Source organism: Peromyscus leucopus, chromosome 2 (assembly GCF_004664715.2).
Source record: "Peromyscus leucopus breed LL Stock chromosome 2, UCI_PerLeu_2.1, whole genome shotgun sequence".
Lineage (NCBI taxonomy): Eukaryota > Metazoa > Chordata > Mammalia > Rodentia > Cricetidae > Peromyscus > Peromyscus leucopus.
Window position 1 is genome coordinate 92,101,897 of NC_051064.1, and position 21,306 is coordinate 92,123,202.

Sequence of the window (21,306 nt, forward strand, 5' to 3'; positions counted from 1 at the left end):
GGAAAAATTTAAAGTATACCATTGCATCAATACTTTAACTTAGGAACACTTTTTGCATCATACCATACATTATGACAAATGTTTATTTAAATGACAGAAATAAAAAATATAAAATGAATTACAATAACTTTGAAATACAATTTTTAGAGAGAAATTTTGTCTTTTCAACAGATGTGTACATTTCAAACAAAGGATTTCTACTGTGGAGTAATAGTTAATGATAATTCTATTTAGAATAAACTGTAAATCAGATTTAGGAGGGCAACAGTGAAAGAGGAAGCAAAGATGAAAACCAAAATGGCTTAGAAAAAGTTCCCAAAAGCAATCAGAGAATAAGATAAAGAAAGTGAAAAGACAATTGGGAAATAAGGGGAGGGCATTCAGAAAACGGAAAGTGGTGTTTCCCCCTATATAAGACAGATGCACACAGCATGGTCTTCAGAGACTCTAAAGAGCAAGGTTCATGACCACAGAGCCCAGAAGACCAGCAGCATCTGCAACATTCACAATGGCCAGGCCCTGTGTTTTCCTGATGATCCTGGTGGTGATGCACTACTGGTCAAGCTGCTGTCTGGGATGTGACCTGCCTCAGACTCATCACCTAAGGAACAAGAGAGCCTTCAAACTCCTGGCACAAATGAGGAGACTCTCCCCTCTCTCCTGCCTGAAGGACAGAATGGACTTTGCATTCCCTCTGGAGAAGGTGGATGCCCAGCAGATCCAAAAGGCTCAAGCCATCCAGGTCCTGGGTGAGTTGATCCAACAGGTCCTGACCCTCTTCACCTCCAATGAATCATCTGCTGCTTGGGAGACAACCCTCCTAAACACCCTCTGCGATGAGCTCTACCAGCTGCTCAGTGACCTGCAAGACTGTGTGATGGAGCAGGTGGAGGTGCAGGAACCTTCCCTGAGCCAGGAAGACTCCCTGGTGGCTGTGAGGAACTACTTCCACAGGATCACTGTCTACCTGAAGGAGAAGAAACACAGCCCCTGTGCCTGGGAGGTGATCAGAGCAGAAGTCTGGAGAGCCCTGTCTTCCTCAGCCAACCTGCTGGCAAGATTAATTGAGAAGAAGAAGTAAGTCCCCAAGAAAAGTGGTGAGAACTTCGCTGGGCTACAACACTGCGTAAATTATCCTTTAAAGACTCATTTATTTTAACATGAATTCAATCCACCTACCTAGATATTTCAGCAAAACAGCATAAATTTTATCTATATGTAAGGGCATTTGTTTCTGCATCCATATGGGTATCTCTGTGTATTATGTGTGTATTTATTTTACTATTTATGTAATTTAAGTTATTTAAATTAAATCTTGTAGTTTTGTATTTTTTTAATGTAACAAACCATCATATGCAATTAAATTATTTTGAATCCCATTCAATTTTGCTATATAAAACACTTTTGATTTGTTAATTTTGTATCTTTTCAAAATATTTCAATTTTTTAGTTGATACTCCAAACCATAAAAATTTTACAAATGGACAGAGTATTGAAAATTGCACTGGATACAAGTTGTCAGTGCATAGTGTTTAGACAAATTCTAAATCTATCTCCCTAATTCTCCCCAGTATGTAGTATTCTCTGTATGTAAAGCCAGCATACTGTCTAGTAGAAAGACAGAGAATCTTGCTCCTGTCACATTGTAACTTAGTCTTCTTTGACACGTTTCCCAGAGGAATCCTCCCTCTGACCTCCATGACCTCCGGTATCTTTCATCTACTCTCAACTTCTGTGAGTTTAACAGGTTTGGGTTCTAGATATGAGTGAGATCATGAACAGTGATAGAAACAGATAACAGAAAAAATAATTAGCTATCCTGAATACCACAGACAAACACATAAAGAAGAAATCAGGAAACCAACTCCATTCATAACAGCCTCATGAAACATCCCTGAAATAAATCCCACCAGGGAAGTGAAACTCCTCTAAAATTAATCCTTTGCAACACTACTATAAGATCTCAATTTTCATGGGTTTTTCTTCTCCTCCTACTCCTCTTCCTCCTCCTCCTTCTCACCCTTCTTCTCTTGGAGCTTCCAGTTGTGCATGGATACACGGCCATCGCCTGGAGCCTAGGTAGCCTCTCTGAGGGGCCCCAACCCTGAGGACAACTGAATCTCTCTCTCAGAAGCTATCAACTGCCACAGTTCCTCAGCTAGAAGAGAACTTTCCTCCATTTTCCAAGCTGGGATTTTGTCCGGCCTGGTCTTGTCCATTTGGTCATAGCCACTCTCGGTTCATTAGTGCAACTGTCCTGCTGTGTCCGAGAACACTGCTTTCCTATGGTCATCATTCACTGTCTCTGGATCTTACAATTCTGCTCCCTCTTCTACAATAATCCTCAGGGCAGGAAGTCAGCCCTTTATTTTGTGCTCATTGAACAGTTGTGGGTCTCTGTTTATTGTCATGGACTGTGAGAGGCTTCTGTGGTAAGGGGTAGTAATTCTATAGTAACTCTCTCATAGACATGTAGTTGTCATGTGAATTCAGGTATTGTGACACCACAACACTGCTTTTATTCTTTTGTACCTTCATGATTCCATATGAGTTTTAAAAGTAATACTTCTGGGAGAAAAATAATTTATTTTTGGATTTGGATTATGTGGTGGTTTGAATAGGAACGGCCTTCATAGACTCATATATTTGAATACTTGTCCCATGGGGAGTGGCACTATTAGGAGATATGGCTTTGTGGGAGCAGGTGTGGCATTTTTGTAGGAAGTGTGTCCCTGTGGAGGTGGGCTTTGAGGTCTTACATGTTCAAGCTTGGTCCAATGTGACAGTCTCCTTTTTCTGCCTGTGGATCAAAATGCAGAACTCTCAGCTCCTTCTCCAGCACCATGTCTGCCTGCATGCTGCCATGTTTACCACCGTGACGATAATGGTTTTAACCTCTGAAGTGCAAGCCAGCCCCAATTAAATGTGTTTCTTTATAAGAGTTGCTGTGGTCATGGTGTCTCGTCACAGCAATAGAAACACTAACTTAGACAGCAACCATTCTCTTTCAAACCACCATAACTCACATCATATGTGTAAAGTGAGTATTGAAGTAACAGACTACAAAATTATCAAGAAATATAAATGGATAAGGCTAGCATAGTTCATGCTATATTGTATTGTTCCGGTTCACAGGGAAAAAAACACAAAACTTCATTATTTATGTGATTCTATTTATACAAAATGATACAAAAATAATAATATGTTCATTCATAAAAAATGTTAGTCAGGGATTACTCCTAGGCTCTCTGGGTATGCTTAAATGCTATTGTAGTGTGTGTCTGGCCTTGGATGCCCAGGCTGCATGGCTTTGGATGCCCAGGATGCACGGCCTCCTCCCGAGAAGCATGATTGAGGCAGCCTGCTGTCAGCAGGGCCTCCCAGATCCCTAGAGCCTAAGCCCCGGGGCCAGTGTGTGGCCTGGAGACGGGCACATGGCCTGGTGCCCCGGAGCCTCATGCTGTTCTCATTAGGCATGGTCCTACTCTGGTGCTCAACCTGCTACAGATCTAGCAGAATGCCATGCTCCTTCCTGACAAGGTGATTGCCAATGTCGTTCTCCTCTACCTGGTGGGTGGCCCCACGCAGCCGCAGTTGTCAGCCTTCTGAAACCCTATAGTGACGTCACCTGGGAGAGCCACATAAGAGCGTGAGCCAGTGTTGTGTGCTGTACTGCAGTGTTCGTTGGCATCAATCACTCCAATGCCCAGTTGGATTTCGCCAATAATGTCCAGCTGTACTTGATTTTAATAGCCTGTCTTTGGCCTGTGGTGGACTGGACGATTGATTGCCCCGGAAGCAGCCTTAGACTCAGGCTCACCATTGCCTTCCTAGCTACACTGATCACTCAGTTTCTGGTGTGTGGTGGTGTCTGCAGTATACATCCCCAGATTTCCTCTGTATTCGTTCTTGGCTCCCATGTGTATTTTTCTCAGGAGGCATCACAGTGGGATACATAGGACAGCAGTTAGCTATGGGTGACCCGGGAAACTCCACAGTAACTGAGCTTAAGAGCATGGTTCAGAGCAAAGGCAGGATGAGGAGACACTGGTGCTGGGTATGATGAAGACGCTTTTTCCTCAATGTCCCATTTAGACTGAGCTGACAGAGATAGAAGACTCCTGAAGAAGTGTTCACATGGTCTCGACTAGCAAATGGAGGCAAGGGCGACTTACATAAAAGTCTTACTTTGCTTGCCCACCCTCACACCTGTCCCCACCGGAACATTCCATCCCAGGCTGTGTAAATGTAACCAACCGTCTTATTAAATAAGAAACACAGAACCAATGTAAAGGAGAAAGCCAAGAGGTCAGAGCTCAGAGCTAAAATCTCACCCTTCCTCCTGCGGTGGTCCTAGCTCTCCCCAAAAGAGAGCTACTTCCTGTGTGTCTGTCTTTACATAGTCTTTCGGTTCTGCCTTCTCATTGGTTGTAAACGCAAACACATGACTGCCTCATCACTGCCTGTAAGTACAGCCCTCTAGGTCTTAAAGGCGTATGTCCCAATGCTGGCTGTATCCCTGAACACACAGAGATCTATGGGATTAAAGGCATGCGCCACCACTGCCACGCTCTTTCTATAGTTCTAATAGCTCTGACCCCCGGGCAACTTTATTTATTAACATACAATTAAAATCACATTTCAGTACAAATAGAATACCACCATAAGGCTGTATGTGAGAGTGGGATGGAAGGCTAGCTTCCCAAGCATTATATTTTCTTCATCAATCAGAGCAAGTGGCTGTATTTCAAAGCCTTGGATCAAAATGAATTACCAACCTGTGGTTTTGTGTCAGTGCCTAAAGGAGAGAGGTTGATAGTGCTTAACAGACATAAAGAATGTGTAGTAAGAATATTTATTCAGAATTAAAATAGAGGGTTGTGTAAGGGGGGGGGCAGCAGTGAGTTGAAGGACGGTCACATTCCCATTCCCAGTGCAGCCTCATCTCCAGGTCGCTCTCAGGTAGACTCTCACATGTGGGTCTCATCAGTGTGGGAACTATGCTTTTCATGGCCAGAGGTTTGTAGACAATCCTACTGAGAGCCAAGGACAGCGCAATGTCATGACTCTGCACTGTGATGCTGGACTTTTCACCCCCATTTACATGAAGTTTTTGTCCAAGATCTGGACTAAGAGTGTCTCTGCTGTTTCAGTGTTAATGAGCCAAAATTGTTTCTGTCATTCCAGAGTGGAGAGGACTTTCCCACAGCCAAATGGAGCTTGCAATCTGTGATCACCTTGTAAAAGGTTGAGTGCACACGTCATGTCACTGCATTAAACATGCAGTGCCCTGTATATGTCAATGGCATAGACCACAAGGGACCTAATTTGCAGGTACTGGGTCTTCAGCTTCAAGCACAATGTGTGTGAAAACCAATCTGAGTTTTTAAAATTTTGTTATTTATTTGTTTTATGTTTGTTTGTTTGTTTGTTTGTTTATTTATTTATTTATTTTACCACATGGGCTCTTCCAGAGAAGGGGTCTTGGGTCCTTTCAAAGCTGTGTGGAAGCAAGCTCAAAATACTAGTGTCAGCTGTGATGCTCCCTGGGTCACACCCTCCACTACACCCTAGTCCTCCGACATACTCCAGTTCTATGAGTTTAGTAATTTTTACTTACAAATTTACCCTTTTTTGTATTCTGCAATTCAAGTGGGTTTGTTTTGCTTTAATTCTGTGGCACTGACTTGATGAAGCAGAATTTGATCCCCAGGCAGGACAGGAGCTTGGCGCCTGTGTGGACATCTGGCTTTGGGTTCACTTACATGGTGATGCTCATTGGGGTTTTGCTTATCTTGTTTTGAAGTAAATGTCTGGAATAAATTGGTTTTCAAAACTACTTTGGTTGAGAGAAAATGGGTTGTTCGGAACTTTGGAACAATCCTTGAAATTTCCTGAAAATGAAAACAAATGATTGGTCCTTTGAAGTCATTCTTTAGCTAAGATTTAAGTGTCTTATGAAAACCACAAGTGACTAGAAGAAAAGCAAGTGAACCTGGTGATATACTTGATTGTATCCAGTGAGGTGTTTCCTCGTTAAACTGGAAATAAATCTGTTACAAATAATGTAGCCAAACACTGTGAGTCAAAGGATGTACTTGCCAATAGTCTACTATAGGTACACTGAACCAAAGGGATTGAATTTGTAAAAAATGGTAATTAGAACCAACCCCATTCACTGTCACAGATAGAAACACTCATTGATGTTCATGTTTATACTGTTTGCAGCATTGTGCTCTTTTTCCTTTCTTCAAATTGTTATTAAAGATTCAAAACCAAAAAATAAAGCGTGTCATAAAATATACAGAAGAAAAATTATTGAATATCATTAGGTGCCTACTGAATCATGAAATTACAGAAGTACAATTGGCAATAGGATGTATAGTTCTATAATTAATGACATGGTAAGATATAAATCCAAATTAGTATTCCACACAGGTAATGAGGACAGTAAATAGATTTTTATTTGATGCTATTATGTATAGGCTGACAATCCATTTTCTGCATGAGTAGAGAGAATACAGGTATAAGTCTCCATGCGTTATCAGTAACATTTACACAGAACAACTTTGGAAAGAGCTCAGACAACAGAGACAAAGCTCAAAGATAATTTGAAGAATCTTTGCAACCACTCAAAGAAGACAAGGCATAAACACAAAAGGAATTCATACCCTAGCCAACAAAGAAAGAGCACATGGGGATGGACTTGTGGCTGTGTGCACATTGACTAAGCCAACCCATGTAACTTGAGAAAATAAGCAAGAAAAGGTGGTGTCAGAATTAATTGTACATTAAGAACATGAATAGAATGAAAATAAACTTAATAGGAAAAACTATCTACTGCCCATCTATAAACTAAGATAGACTACAATCTAATGACAATAAGGAGAAAACACAAAAAATGGAAACAGTAAGAAAACTGCAGAGAAAGGCAAATTCGATTAATATTGTGCACAATAATCAAAGGAGTATAGCATTCAGAAAAGTAAGACAGAGCATTCCTTAAGTGAAAATATGAGATATAAAAGAGAGATAGAGAACCAAGATAAACATACTTTTAAGTATATGTAGATTTGGAAAACATTACATGCAAATGTAAGTCATGAGAAAATAATGATGCAAAAATTCGATTGACAAAAAAATAAAAAAAAAATCCATGGAGATGTAACAAGGAAAGAAATGATAAACTTGAAAAAAAAAAAGAGAAACACATAATCAGAAGACGGACAGAATAAAATGTTAAATGGACTGCTTCAGAGCAAACTTTTTTCAGAGTTATCACCAGGCTCCAGGAACTGAAAGGGCAGGGGGCACATGGAGCTTAAGGCCTCCAGGAGGAGCACAACTCCAAAGTATTAAGAATATTCACCTAAACAGAGTAGAGATCTGACTAAACATTTAAGGAGAGAAGGTGGGAGAAATACATGTATCCAGGGAAGATAGAAAAAATATTAAAAAAATAAAATAAAATAACGTAAAATAAAATAAAATAAAACAAAGAGAGAAGCCGAAAATCTCTAAAACTCCTTAGACACCAAGCGAAAGAATTTCTGAAAGTATGCTGAGAAGAAGAGGACATCATCATAATCCGTGTGGGGAGGGCCGATGCAGGGCGGGTCCAGTCACGAGGAGGGTGTTCAAACTTGTGTTCCGGTTCCAGAGGGACAGTGGATCTGAGGAGTACCAGAGATTGGGTCACTTCAAGAAAGCACACTGAGGCAGAGCAAGGGGCTCTCTATCCGAGGACAGGAAATGCCATTGGGCTGAGTGTGTGGTTCAAGCAAAAGAAGGCAGAGAGCTGCCCAGCAGGAGCGCGATCCTCCTGCTTCAAGTCCCTCTGGGCTGAAGTCAGAGCTGGCTGACTGGTTCGCGCACAATGGAGGAGCCAGGAGCGGTGCCCTCTTTGGGACCCTCTTCCTTTCCGGGCCGAGCTCTCCTCTTTCCCACCTCCACTTCCCGGCCCCCCAGGTTCCCAGGTCCTGAGGGCAAGCAGGACGGCTCCCGCCTCCCAAACGCACCACTGGCGGGGAGTTTGAGCCCAGAGGAAACCATAAGCAAACAAAGTGGGGCGCCCTGGCATTGGAGCCTCCACATTTTGCCCGCAATGTGTCCTCTGTCCAAGCGAGTCCGTGTGCACTTCGGTTCCAGGCCTCCGTGGGCCATACCCGCAGAACGCAGGCAGGACGAGGCCGGCGATCGATCGGGCTCCCGTGAGGCGCTCGATTTCGCGCGAAGCCAGGAGCCCGGTCAGCCAGAGCCCAAACAATGCTGGAGCCTTCAGTGTGCACTATTAAAGTAGAAACCAAAACTCCGTGCGCAATGGGTCTGCCGTCTTGCTGTACGCGCCCGCCCCCTGTCGGCCAGCTCCGGAATCCTTACGCTCTGGCATGGTGCCTGTGCTCCTCCTCCTCCTGGGCGTGATGCTGGGCTGCAGCACAGCCTGCTCACTGGACAGGGGTGCATCTTGGAGCCTGCGCCTGCAGCGCGGGGAATCCGTCAGGTTGTTAGGGCAGCTGAAAAGCCTGCCGGGCCACCAGTGCCTGCGGGACAGAATGGATTTCAGATGTCCCTGGAAGCAAGGGCGGATCAGCCAAGGGGAGCAGAAAGAAGAAGATGCCACCTGTTGCCACTCCGAGATGCTCAGGCAGCTCCTCCAGCTCTTCGCGACAGAGGCCAGCAGAGATGCCTGGGCAGAGAGGCCGCTTGGGCAACTTGTCACTAGTCTGTTGAGTGGCCTGGAAGCGCTGGAGGGGAGAGCAGCGGAGCCAAGCCCATCCTGTGCACCTCCTTTGGCCATGGCCATCCGCACCTACTTTTGGGGGATCTCCCGCTATCTCCAGGCAAAGGGATACAGCCCTTGCTCCTGGGAGATCATCAGAGCGGAAATGCAAGTGGCCCTTAGGACATTCCCAGTGCCTGCAGAGAGAAGCCCCAAGAAGAGAAGAAGGTCCATGGAGGAATCCCCGCCGCTCAGGTGACAGCATGCTCAGGGCCTCAAGTCGGAACACACACACACACACACACACACAGTCGCCTCCGGGACTTCATGAAAGGCGTCCGAATGGAAAACGAGGGCACGAGCATCCATTTCTTTGAAGCATCCCATCGTCCATCACGCTCTACCAATGGGAGACTTGAAGGGCCGGGTGTGTCATATCACATCTGTTTCCTAATAAAGCTATGATTCCAAATCTTCTCGATCGGTTTCCATTCCTGGTTGGGGTCGGGCACCAGCCACGGGTGGGAAAGATTTTTCCTGTGTCAGCATGGACTGAAGCTCAGCGGGTCCTGGCTTCCTTCTGTTAGCTAGGAACTCAAGAGTCTGGAGTCTGGAGGCAGAAGGCTGCCTCCTCTTTGCTCACTGAAAGGGCCCTAGAGAGAGGGATTGCAAAGCCCCTGGATGAATGCTGCCAGCATGGCCCTCTGGCAAGCCCTGGGCTCTTGCTTGTGTCCGTGCAGTCCAAGACACGAGTCGCCGACTGTGTCCCTGGTGTTGGCAAGATGGGTGGCCATCTCTCTATTAGGAGAAAGGGTCCAGTGATTCACCTGGTGTGTGTGTGTGTGTGTGTGTGTGTGTGTGTGTGTGTGTGTGTGTGTGTGTGTGTTTGGTGGCGGGGATGCCTGGCCACCCATAGACAAGCTGAGCCAAAGGCCCCAGGAGGTGAGGTGGGGGAAGGCCCGATCATGTAAGTCCTTGCAGGGCACCACAGTGACCCAGACAGCACACTGGCCGGCCAGGCAGCCTTGCAGTCTTCCTGGACTCCTTCTCTCTAAAGTCAGGGCTGGGATACGTGGAGTCGGCAGGGCGCACTAGCCAGGTTCCTGCCACACTCCTCAGGCTCTCCTCTGAGTACCGAGTTCTTGGTTCTGCTGCTGATGCTCACTAAGAGCCACCGAGAAGTGAAGGCTGACTTCTGGTCTCCTATCCTCTGTCCCCAGCTGCCTACTCCACTGCCAGGTCACATTCACCTCCCAGGCTCCCCTTACTGTTCCATTCCCCACAATGAGCAGAATTCCAAGACAGGACACTGGGCTCAAGACTGAGTTTGAAACACATCACTGGGAAAGTCTGCTCACACAACTTTCCTAGGAGCTCCTGCTGAGGGGTCACCCAGTGCCTAGCCTTCCTCTCCTCCAAAGGTCCCATTGTAGGCCATCCCAAGAGAAGAGAGCCATGCCTCATGCAGACCCAGGTCTTCCCTGGCCAAAATGATCAGCTGACGACTGTGAACCCACTGAGAAGCCCAAGAGTTCAGGTGCCCCGGGCCACCCTGTCCCACTGGAACGAGCACCCAGGATTATTGAAAAAGTGTTCGAATCCCAACAAGAAGCTCAGACTACACCAAGCAGCACAGCCAGAGAGAGACAGCACCTGAGCTGTGAGCACTGTGGCTCAGGGTCTGAGGCTTTTCCTGGAGAGGCAGGTAGGTGCAAGAGATGCTGTGGATACCTAGCAGGTGGCTTCTGGAACTTCCCAGTGCCTGTGGTCCCCTGGCACTTCATTCAGCTTCCAAGGCGGAGTCAGTTCCCCACCGCCCCTGCATGCCCCTTTCCCATTCTTGTTCCGTGTTTGGAGTTCTTGGGAGTTGAGAGACCCTGGTGCTTTCCCTGCTCTCAGTCTTCTAAAAACCACCTGTGCAGGTGCTGCTGTTGTGCCTGAGGTCGGCCTCTTGGGAGCAGAGTGTCCGCGGGTCTGCCCTGGAGCCATGAAGTTGTCTGGGGAAGAGGAGAAGGCAGCTGAGCAGGGCGGACTGACTCCTGGGGTCCGGTGTCCTTGGGAGTGAAGAAGGGTGAGAGGCAGAGGAACACAGGCCCTCCCTCCGGGAAGACCGCTGGTGGGGTGAAGAAGGGCAAAGGAGGCACTGGGAACTCCTGAAAGCCTGCTGGGCAAACAGCGGGGTCAGGTTGGCCTGCACTGCTTCCCAGCAAACCTCCACCAATGTTACCAGGCTCCACCAACTGAAACAGCAGAGAAGCCCTCGGATCCTCAGGCCGGCAAGAGGAGCCCAAGGCCAATGCTTTGAGACCATTCAGCTAAAGAGAGTAGAGATCTGACTAAACGTTTCAAGAGAGACTGAGAGAGAGATCGATAGAGCCAGGAAAGATAGAAAAAATATTTAAAAAAATAAAATAAAATAGCGTAAAATAAAATAAAATAAAGAGAGAAGCCGAAAATCTCTAAAACTCCTTAGACCTCAAGCGAAAGAATTTCTGAAAGTATGCTGAGAAGAAGAGGACATCATCATAATCCGTGTGGGGGAGGGCCGATGCAGGGCGGGTCCAGTCACGAGGAGGGTGTTCAAACTTGTGTTCCGGTTCCAGAGGGACAGTGGATCTGAGGAGTACCAGAGATTGGGTCACTTCAAGAAAGCACACTGAGGCAGAGCAAGGGGCTCTCTATCCGAGGACAGGAAATGCCATTGGGCTGAGTGTGTAGTTCAAGCAAAAGAAGGCAGAGAGCTGCCCAGCAGGAGCGCGATCCTCCTGCTTCAAGTCCCTCTGGGCTGAAGTCAGAGCTGGCTGACTGGTTCGCGCACAATGGAGGAGCCAGGAGCGGTGCCCTCTTTGGGACCCTCTTCCTTTCCGGGCCGAGCTCTCCTCTTTCCCACCTCCACTTCCCGGCCCCCCAGGTTCCCAGGTCCTGAGGGCAAGCAGGACGGCTCCCGCCTCCCAAACGCACCACTGGCGGGGAGTTTGAGCCCAGAGGAAACCATAAGCAAACAAAGTGGGGCGCCCTGGCATTGGAGCCTCCACATTTTGCCCGCAATGTGTCCTCTGTCCAAGCGAGTCCGTGTGCACTTCGGTTCCAGGCCTCCGTGGGCCATACCCGCAGAACGCAGGCAGGACGAGGCCGGCGATCGATCGGGCTCCCGTGAGGCGCTCGATTTCGCGCGAAGCCAGGAGCCCGGTCAGCCAGAGCCCAAACAATGCTGGAGCCTTCAGTGTGCACTATTAAAGTAGAAACCAAAACTCCGTGCGCAATGGGTCTGCCGTCTTGCTGTACGCGCCCGCCCCCTGTCGGCCAGCTCCGGAATCCTTACGCTCTGGCATGGTGCCTGTGCTCCTCCTCCTCCTGGGCGTGATGCTGGGCTGCAGCACAGCCTGCTCACTGGACAGGGGTGCATCTTGGAGCCTGCGCCTGCAGCGCGGGGAATCCGTCAGGTTGTTAGGGCAGCTGAAAAGCCTGCCGGGCCACCAGTGCCTGCGGGACAGAATGGATTTCAGATGTCCCTGGAAGCAAGGGCGGATCAGCCAAGGGGAGCAGAAAGAAGAAGATGCCACCTGTTGCCACTCCGAGATGCTCAGGCAGCTCCTCCAGCTCTTCGCGACAGAGGCCAGCAGAGATGCCTGGGCAGAGAGGCCGCTTGGGCAACTTGTCACTAGTCTGTTGAGTGGCCTGGAAGCGCTGGAGGGGAGAGCAGCGGAGCCAAGCCCATCCTGTGCACCTCCTTTGGCCATGGCCATCCGCACCTACTTTTGGGGGATCTCCCGCTATCTCCAGGCAAAGGGATACAGCCCTTGCTCCTGGGAGATCATCAGAGCGGAAATGCAAGTGGCCCTTAGGACATTCCCAGTGCCTGCAGAGAGAAGCCCCAAGAAGAGAAGAAGGTCCATGGAGGAATCCCCGCCGCTCAGGTGACAGCATGCTCAGGGCCTCAAGTCGGAACACACACACACACACACACACACACACACACAGTCGCCTCCGGGACTTCATGAAAGGCGTCCGAATGGAAAACGAGGGCACGAGCATCCATTTCTTTGAAGCATCCCATCGTCCATCACGCTCTACCAATGGGAGACTTGAAGGGCCGGGTGTGTCATATCACATCTGTTTCCTAATAAAGCTATGATTCCAAATCTTCTCGATCGGTTTCCATTCCTGGTTGGGGTCGGGCACCAGCCACGGGTGGGAAAGATTTTTCCTGTGTCAGCATGGACTGAAGCTCAGCGGGTCCTGGCTTCCTTCTGTTAGCTAGGAACTCAAGAGTCTGGAGTCTGGAGGCAGAAGGCTGCCTCCTCTTTGCTCACTGAAAGGGCCCTAGAGAGAGGGATTGCAAAGCCCCTGGATGAATGCTGCCAGCATGGCCCTCTGGCAAGCCCTGGGCCTTGCTTGTGTCTGTGCAGTCCAAGACACGAGTCGCCGACTGTGTCCCTGGTGTTGGCAAGATGGGTGGCCATCTCTCTATTAGGAGAAAGGGTCCAGTGATTCACCTGGTGTGTGTGTGTGTGTGTGTGTGTGTGTGTGTGTGTGTGTGTGTGTTTGGTGGCGGGGATGCCTGGCCACCCATAGACAAGCTGAGCCAAAGGCCCCAGGAGGTGAGGTGGGGGAAGGCCCGATCATGTAAGTCCTTGCAGGGCACCACAGTGACCCAGACAGCACACTGGCCGGCCAGGCAGCCTTGCAGTCTTCCTGGACTCCTTCTCTCTAAAGTCAGGGCTGGGATACGTGGAGTCGGCAGGGCGCACTAGCCAGGTTCCTGCCACACTCCTCAGGCTCTCCTCTGAGTACCGAGTTCTTGGTTCTGCTGCTGATGCTCACTAAGAGCCACCGAGAAGTGAAGGCTGACTTCTGGTCTCCTATCCTCTGTCCCCAGCTGCCTACTCCACTGCCAGGTCACATTCACCTCCCAGGCTCCCCTTACTGTTCCATTCCCCACAATGAGCAGAATTCCAAGACAGGACACTGGGCTCAAGACTGAGTTTGAAACACATCACTGGGAAAGTCTGCTCACACAACTTTCCTAGGAGCTCCTGCTGAGGGGTCACCCAGTGCCTAGCCTTCCTCTCCTCCAAAGGTCCCATTGTAGGCCATCCCAAGAGAAGAGAGCCATGCTCATGCAGACCCAGGTCTTCCCTGGCCAAAATGATCAGCTGACGACTGTGAACCCACTGAGAAGCCCAAGAGCTCAGGTGCCCCACAGGCCACCCCTGTCCCACTGGAACGAGCACCCAGGATTATTGAAAAAGTGTTCGAATCCCAACAAGAAGCTCAGACTACACCAAGCAGCACAGCCAGAGAGAGACAGCACCTGAGCTGTGAGCACTGTGGCTCAGGGTCTGAGGCTTTTCCTGGAGAGGCAGGAAGGTGCAAGAGATGCTGTGGATACCTAGCAGGTGGCTTCTGGAACTTCCCAGTGCCTGTGGTCCCCTGGCACTTCATTCAGCTTCCAAGGCGGAGTCAGTTCCCCACCGCCCCTGCATGCCCCTTTCCCATTCTTGTTCCGTGTTTGGAGTTCTTGGGAGTTGAGAGACCCTGGTGCTTCCCCTGCTCTCAGTCTTCTCAAAACCACCTGTGCAGGTGCTGCTGTTGTGCCTGAGGTCGGCCTCTTGGGAGCAGAGTGTCCGCGGGTCTGCCCTGGAGCCATGAAGTTGTCTGGGGAAGAGGAGAAGGCAGCTGAGCAGGGCGGACTGACTCCTGGGGTCCGGTGTCCTTGGGAGTGAAGAAGGGTGAGAGGCAGAGGAACACAGGCCCTCCCTCCGGGAAGACCGCTGGTGGGGTGAAGAAGGGCAAAGGAGGCACTGGGAACTCCTGAAAGCCTGCTGGGCAAACAGCGGGGTCAGCTTGGCCTGCACTGCTTCCCAGCAAACCTCCACCAATGTTACCAGGCTCCACCAACTGAAACAGCAGAGAAGCCCTCGGATCCTCAGGCCGGCAAGAGGAGCCCAAGGCCAATGCTTTGAGACCATTCAGCTAAAGAGAGTAGAGATCTGACTAAACGTTTCAAGAGAGACTGAGAGAGAGATCGATAGAGCCAGGAAAGATAGAAAAAATATTTAAAAAAATAAAATAAAATAGCGTAAAATAAAATAAAATAAAGAGAGAAGCCGAAAATCTCTAAAACTCCTTAGACCTCAAGCGAAAGAATTTCTGAAAGTATGCTGAGAAGAAGAGGACATCATCATAATCCGGTGGGGGAGGGCCGATGCAGGGCGGGTCCAGTCACGAGGAGGGTGTTCAAACTTGTGTTCCGGTTCCAGAGGGACAGTGGATCTGAGGAGTACCAGAGATTGGGTCACTTCAAGAAAGCACACTGAGGCAGAGCAAGGGGCTCTCTATCCGAGGACAGGAAATGCCATTGGGCTGAGTGTGTAGTTCAAGCAAAAGAAGGCAGAGAGCTGCCCAGCAGGAGCGCGATCCTCCTGCTTCAAGTCCCTCTGGGCTGAAGTCAGAGCTGGCTGGCTGGTTCGCGCACAATGGAGGAGCCAGGAGCGGTGCCCTCTTTGGGACCCTCTTCCTTTCCGGGCCGAGCTCTCCTCTTTCCCACCTCCACTTCCCGGCCCCCCAGGTTCCCAGGTCCTGAGGGCAAGCAGGACGGCTCCCGCCTCCCAAACGCACCACTGGCGGGGAGTTTGAGCCCAGAGGAAACCATAAGCAAACAAAGTGGGGCGCCCTGGCATTGGAGCCTCCACATTTTGCCCGCAATGTGTCCTCTGTCCAAGCGAGTCCGTGTGCACTTCGGTTCCAGGCCTCCGTGGGCCATACCCGCAGAACGCAGGCAGGACGAGGCCGGCGATCGATCGGGCTCCCGTGAGGCGCTCGATTTCGCGCGAAGCCAGGAGCCCGGTCAGCCAGAGCCCAAACAATGCTGGAGCCTTCAGTGTGCACTATTAAAGTAGAAACCAAAACTCCGTGCGCAATGGGTCTGCCGTCTTGCTGTACGCGCCCGCCCCCTGTCGGCCAGCTCCGGAATCCTTACGCTCTGGCATGGTGCCTGTGCTCCTCCTCCTCCTGGGCGTGATGCTGGGCTGCAGCACAGCCTGCTCACTGGACAGGGGTGCATCTTGGAGCCTGCGCCTGCAGCGCGGGGAATCCGTCAGGTTGTTAGGGCAGCTGAAAAGCCTGCCGGGCCACCAGTGCCTGCGGGACAGAATGGATTTCAGATGTCCCTGGAAGCAAGGGCGGATCAGCCAAGGGGAGCAGAAAGAAGAAGATGCCACCTGTTGCCACTCCGAGATGCTCAGGCAGCTCCTCCAGCTCTTCGCGACAGAGGCCAGCAGAGATGCCTGGGCAGAGAGGCCGCTTGGGCAACTTGTCACTAGTCTGTTGAGTGGCCTGGAAGCGCTGGAGGGGAGAGCAGCGGAGCCAAGCCCATCCTGTGCACCTCCTTTGGCCATGGCAATCCGCACCTACTTTTGGGGGATCTCCCGCTATCTCCAGGCAAAGGGATACAGCCCTTGCTCCTGGGAGATCATCAGAGCGGAAATGCAAGTGGCCCTTAGGACATTCCCAGTGCCTGCAGAGAGAAGCCCCAAGAAGAGAAGAAGGTCCATGGAGGAATCCCCACCGCTCAGGTGACAGCATGCTCAGGGCCTCAAGTCGGAACACACACACACACACACACACACACACACACACAGTCGCCTCCGGGACTTCATGAAAGGCGTCCGAATGGAAAACGAGGGCACGAGCATCCATTTCTTTGAAGCATCCCATCGTCCATCACGCTCTACCAATGGGAGACTTGAAGGGCCGGGTGTGTCATATCACATCTGTTTCCTAATAAAGCTATGATTCCAAATCTTCTCGATCGGTTTCCATTCCTGGTTGGGGTCGGGCACCAGCCACGGGTGGGAAAGATTTTTCCTGTGTCAGCATGGACTGAAGCTCAGCGGGTCCTGGCTTCCTTCTGTTAGCTAGGAACTCAAGAGTCTGGAGTCTGGAGGCAGAAGGCTGCCTCCTCTTTGCTCACTGAAAGGGCCCTAGAGAGAGGGATTGCAAAGCCCCTGGATGAATGCTGCCAGCATGGCCCTCTGGCAAGCCCTGGGCCTTGCTTGTGTCGTGCAGTCCAAGACACGAGTCGCCGACTGTGTCCCTGGTGTTGGCAAGATGGGTGGCCATCTCTCTATTAGGAGAAAGGGTCCAGTGATTCACTTTTTTTTTTTTTTTTTTTTTTTTTTTTTTTTTTTTTTTTTTTTTTTTTTTTTTTTTTTTTTTTTTTTGTGACACAGTGGTGCTGTGATGGTCAGTGTCAGCTATTGCACCTGTGTAAGATGATAGACAGACTAGAGGTTAGCTGTGGTGGGTGTGTGTGTGTGTGTGTGTGTGTGTGTGTGTGTGTTTGGTGGCGGGGATGCCTGGCCACCCATAGACAAGCTGAGCCAAAGGCCCCAGGAGGTGAGGTGGGGGAAGGCCCGATCATGTAAGTCCTTGCAGGGCACCACAGTGACCCAGACAGCACACTGGCCGGCCAGGCAGCCTTGCAGTCTTCCTGGACTCCTTCTCTCTAAAGTCAGGGCTGGGATACGTGGAGTCGGCAGGGCGCACTAGCCAGGTTCCTGCCACACTCCTCAGGCTCTCCTCTGAGTACCGAGTTCTTGGTTCTGCTGCTGATGCTCACTAAGAGCCACCGAGAAGTGAAGGCTGACTTCTGGTCTCCTATCCTCTGTCCCCAGCTGCCTACTCCACTGCCAGGTCACATTCACCTCCCAGGCTCCCCTTACTGTTCTATTCCCCACAATGAGCAGAATTCCAAGACAGGACACTGGGCTCAAGACTGAGTTTGAAACACATCACTGGGAAAGTCTGCTCACACAACTTTCCTAGGAGCTCCTGCTGAGGGGTCACCCAGTGCCTAGCCTTCCTCTCCTCCTAAGGTCCCATTGTAGGCCATCCCAAGAGAAGAGAGCCATGCCTCATGCAGACCCAGGTCTTCCCTGGCCAAAATGATCAGCTGACGACTGTGAACCCACTGAGAAGCCCAAGAGTTCAGGTGCCCCTCAGGCCACCCCTGTCCCACTGGAAGGAGCACCCAGGATTATTGGAAAAATGTTCGAATCCCAACAAGAAGCTCAGACTACACCAAGCAGCACAGCCAGAGAGAGACAGCACCTGAGCTGTGAGCACTGTGGCTCAGGGTCTGAGGCTTTTCCTGGAGAGGCAGGAAGGTGCAAGAGATGCTGTGGATACCTAGCAGGTGGCTTCTGGAACTTCCCAGTGCCTGTGGTCCCCTGGCACTTCATTCAGCTTCCAAGGCGGAGTCAGTTCCCCACCGCCCCTGCATGCCCCTTTCCCATTCTTGTTCCGTGTTTGGAGTTCTTGGGAGTTGAGAGACCCTGGTGCTTCCCCTGCTCTCAGTCTTCTCAAAACCACCTGTGCAGGTGCTGCTGTTGTGACTGAGTTCGGTGTCTTGGGATCAGAGTGTCTGTCTGTCGGCCCGTGAGCCATGAAGTTGCTTGATAAGAAGAGAAGGTAGCTGGGTAGGGCTCCTTTCCCTCTAGTAGAACAGTTTCTTGTGCTCCTGACTTTCCTCTTGTTTGAATGGCTGCTGGGATAGCCAACTCTCTGAACTTTTGGCCCAGGAGTCTCAACTGCTGGCATTGGGTGAGACTCAGCTCTTGCCTGGAGACTGGACATCCCCCACAATCTTCGGCTGGTCACAGGCAAGAATATGAAGCCTCTGGGATGGTGGAATGAATGGGCAAGTATAAGGTGATCTAAAGCCTCCATGGTCCTCTTTTAGGTGTGTGTTGCCTCTGTGCCCGATGCCTGAAGAACCCCTGTGCATTTGCTCTGAAGAAGAACATACTGAGCTCTCTGCAGTAGAACAGCATGTGAGGATGCTTTGTCACAGAGGGTAGTGGCACCTTGAAAATCAGGAGAGGAGTGCAAGCCGAAGAAAGAGACACTTTTGTGCCTTGGAAGGATTCCTGCTTGGTACCTATGTGCCCATCCCCCACTGCCCTGCTTTGACAGGCCTGTATGAAGTTAAGGAAGATTGTGTCCTCCTCCTCCTCACCTTGCTTCTCACTCCAGCCACCAGGGAAAAGTAGACTGGCAGTGAGAAATAGTTAAGACACCCTTGTCCTGCTTAACCAGCAGTTACACAATTTTCTTTTCAAGCTACCTGATCCTGAAGATTTGAGACTTCAGAGTTTAGTTTAGCAAACATCTTATACAAGAACCCAGAAGCCCTTGTCCTTGTCCTTCCTCTTGGCTCTGGTGCTGCCAGAGTCCAGGCCCACCCACCTGCTTTGCTCATTCTGGGACTAGAAACCTGCTGAACAGAGAGGCTTTGATGCTAATGTGAAACATGAGAGCTTCCTCTCCTTCTGATTCCTGAAAGCATGAAAGACTCTAGGTTGCTTCAGGAGGAATCCCATGGCCAGCAGGCAAATAACTCTAGTGCAATCCCTGTTCTCTGGCATAGAGGATGTCAGTGTCTCTTCCTTGTCCTAGAAGGCAGTGCTCCTGGAGATGTTCTTCTCTGGCTTCCTTCACCAACCCTGTTTCCTGTCAGCCTGTGTGTTGCAATGTCTCTGCCCCATTTCCTTTGGATCCACCTGTCAGCGCAGGGACAGGTGCCCTCCAGGAACACTCTTGGAGGGAAAAGAGTGGAAATTGAGGTCCCAAAGACTCTGGAAAGCCTGATGGATAACTTTTGTTTTCCATTTTTCTGAACTGCTTCATGGCAAACTTCAAGCAGAAACAGCATCGACATCAATTGAAGAAGGAAAGAAGGGCAGGGAATATAACATGAGGCCTGAAGGTGAACTAAAGACACGGTTGAACTGGTTAATGTTTTTAAAAATAGCATGCCATTAGGTTACATAAAGCAATTGGCAAACACACACACACACACACACACACACACACACACACACACACAGAGGGGAAAATCGTATGTACCTAGTGAAAGAATTACTCAAAGGAAGTCGGGAAAGAAGAGGACTCCATTGTAATCCAGGGAGCGAGAGAACTTGTCTTTAGTTCCAGAGGGACAGAGGATCTCACTAGTACCAGAGACAGGGACAGGTCAATGAAGCACTTTAAGACAGAGTAAGAGGATTTCTGCCAGGAAATGCCACTTTGGTGGATGTGGTGTTCAAGCATGGGAAGACAGTGATCTGCCCAGCAGGAGCGCCATCCTCCTGGCTGAAGTCTGACTTGGAGCCAATCAGTGCAGCTCCCATGCAGGGGTGAGCCCCATCATGTGCCCTCTCTGGGACCCTGTTAATTTCTGAGCCCAGCTCTCATCTTCCCCACCCTCACTTCCCATTCCCCTCTAGTGTCTGAGAGCTGGAAGGCTAATGTGTCCCCAAACAAAGATTTGAACCCAAGGAAACCATTCCAAAGTACTGCTCCCTGGGATCTTAAACGGGACAGCCATCCAAAGGTCACTTGAGAGATTCTCTTTATGTAAATAATTAATATGACTATAAATAGTATGGGGAAAAGCTAACACATTACAACAACACATGCCAGGAAATTGTTGGCAACCAAGATCATGCTCTAGCAACAAATAATCTATAGTAGCTCTGTTTTGTAAAACTGTGGTCCTTAATTCACCCATCCCTACATGTATTTCTGCTAATATTTTTGCTGTAATGTTAGTAGTTTTACTAATAACACTGATCAATTTCATAGGTTTACTGAACAAAATACGTGTAATATAGGGCCTATTCCACATAAACCTTTATAAACAGTCCTTTAGCTTGGTGGAACGGTATCATACTGTTTCCTATCACAGGTGTGTTTCTTTTATCCACTCCCCACCAGACAAAAGGTATTTGAATTCTGCAGTGATAAGCTGAGTGTTAACATGTAATACAAACCGGGCAGTGGTGACACACGCCTGTAATCCCAGCACTAGGGAGGCAGAGGCAGGCGGATCTCTGTGAGTTCAAGGCCAGCCTGGTCTACAGAGCTAGTCCAGGACAGTCTCTAAAGCTACAGAGAAACCCTGTCTCAAAAAACAAAAACAAAAACAAAAAAAAAAGAAAGAAAGAAAGAAAGAAAATACAGTCAGTAAACACAACAGTATCATCTTGGGATCAGTCTTTGTTGGTTCCCCAAAGTCTCAGCTTGATGAATTAAAGCCCTGATGTCTCCCCAAGTTACAAGCTTCCTTTTCCTCTTGGGATGTCTCCTTTGGATGACTTGTCATCTACTTTCAAGATGGCTCATTTGTTCAGTGGTCCCTGGATGTCCTGGTTGGATTCATCAGATCAGGAGCCGTCTGGGACCTTGTTCATCTGGAAAAACAGAAGCACAATCTAGCCCAATGTTAACATCAAGACTTTTTCATTGGTTAGATGCTAAATCTTTTCATTTAACATATACTTTAGGTTTTGTCTCCTTTAGGGCAAAACATTTTGGGGCAGCAAAAAAAGCATTATCCTTTAAAGTGAAATTTTTTTTTAAATTTGAGGTTACCATAGTTAATAATATGTGGGGATGTGGGGATTTAGGTGGGTGTAAAAAAAAACCCTTATTTATTTATTTATTTATTTATTTATTTATTTATTTATTTACCTAGTAAGTACTTGATGATGTCATTCCACAATAGCTTGACCCCATAAATA

The 21,306-nt window shown here is 49.2% G+C and overlaps 3 protein-coding genes and 1 pseudogene across 3 annotated transcripts; all 4 read left to right on the forward strand.

Annotated features, from left to right (window-relative positions):
* The first annotated feature begins 508 nt into the window (after window positions 1–508).
* Window positions 509–1,081, forward strand: LOC114688456 (interferon alpha-12-like). Its single transcript, XM_028863056.1, has one exon. It carries the CDS (start codon window positions 509–511, stop codon window positions 1,079–1,081), a length of 573 nt encoding a protein of 190 aa, XP_028718889.1.
* Window positions 1,082–3,323: 2,242 nt separating this feature from the next.
* LOC114688452 lies at window positions 3,324–4,063 on the forward strand (annotated as a pseudogene).
* Window positions 4,064–8,368: 4,305 nt separating this feature from the next.
* Window positions 8,369–9,191, forward strand: LOC119087415 (interferon alpha-3-like). Its single transcript, XM_037202705.1, has one exon. The coding sequence runs from the start codon at window positions 8,388–8,390 to the stop codon at window positions 8,976–8,978; it is 591 nt and encodes a 196-aa protein (XP_037058600.1). The 5' UTR covers window positions 8,369–8,387; the 3' UTR covers window positions 8,979–9,191.
* A 2,575-nt stretch (window positions 9,192–11,766) lies between these two features.
* Window positions 11,767–12,640, forward strand: LOC119087496 (interferon alpha-3-like). Its single transcript, XM_037203331.1, has 2 exons — window positions 11,767–11,908; window positions 12,027–12,640. The coding sequence occupies exons 1-2, from the start codon at window positions 11,767–11,769 to the stop codon at window positions 12,638–12,640; spliced, it is 756 nt and encodes a 251-aa protein (XP_037059226.1).
* Window positions 12,641–21,306: the final 8,666 nt, after the last annotated feature.

Excerpts from the sequence above, each read along its gene's own strand:
- LOC119087496 (XM_037203331.1), top strand. The coding sequence starts at position 11,767 with ATGTGTCCTCTGTCCAAGCGAGTCCGTGTGCACTTCGGTTCCAGGCCT. Across the intron at positions 11,909-12,026 it reads CGCGCGAAGCCAGGAGCCCG|CTCCGGAATCCTTACGCTCT; the intron begins GTCAGCCAGAGC and ends CCTGTCGGCCAG.
- LOC119087415 (XM_037202705.1), top strand. The coding sequence starts at position 8,388 with ATGGTGCCTGTGCTCCTCCTCCTCCTGGGCGTGATGCTGGGCTGCAGC.
- LOC114688456 (XM_028863056.1), top strand. The coding sequence starts at position 509 with ATGGCCAGGCCCTGTGTTTTCCTGATGATCCTGGTGGTGATGCACTAC.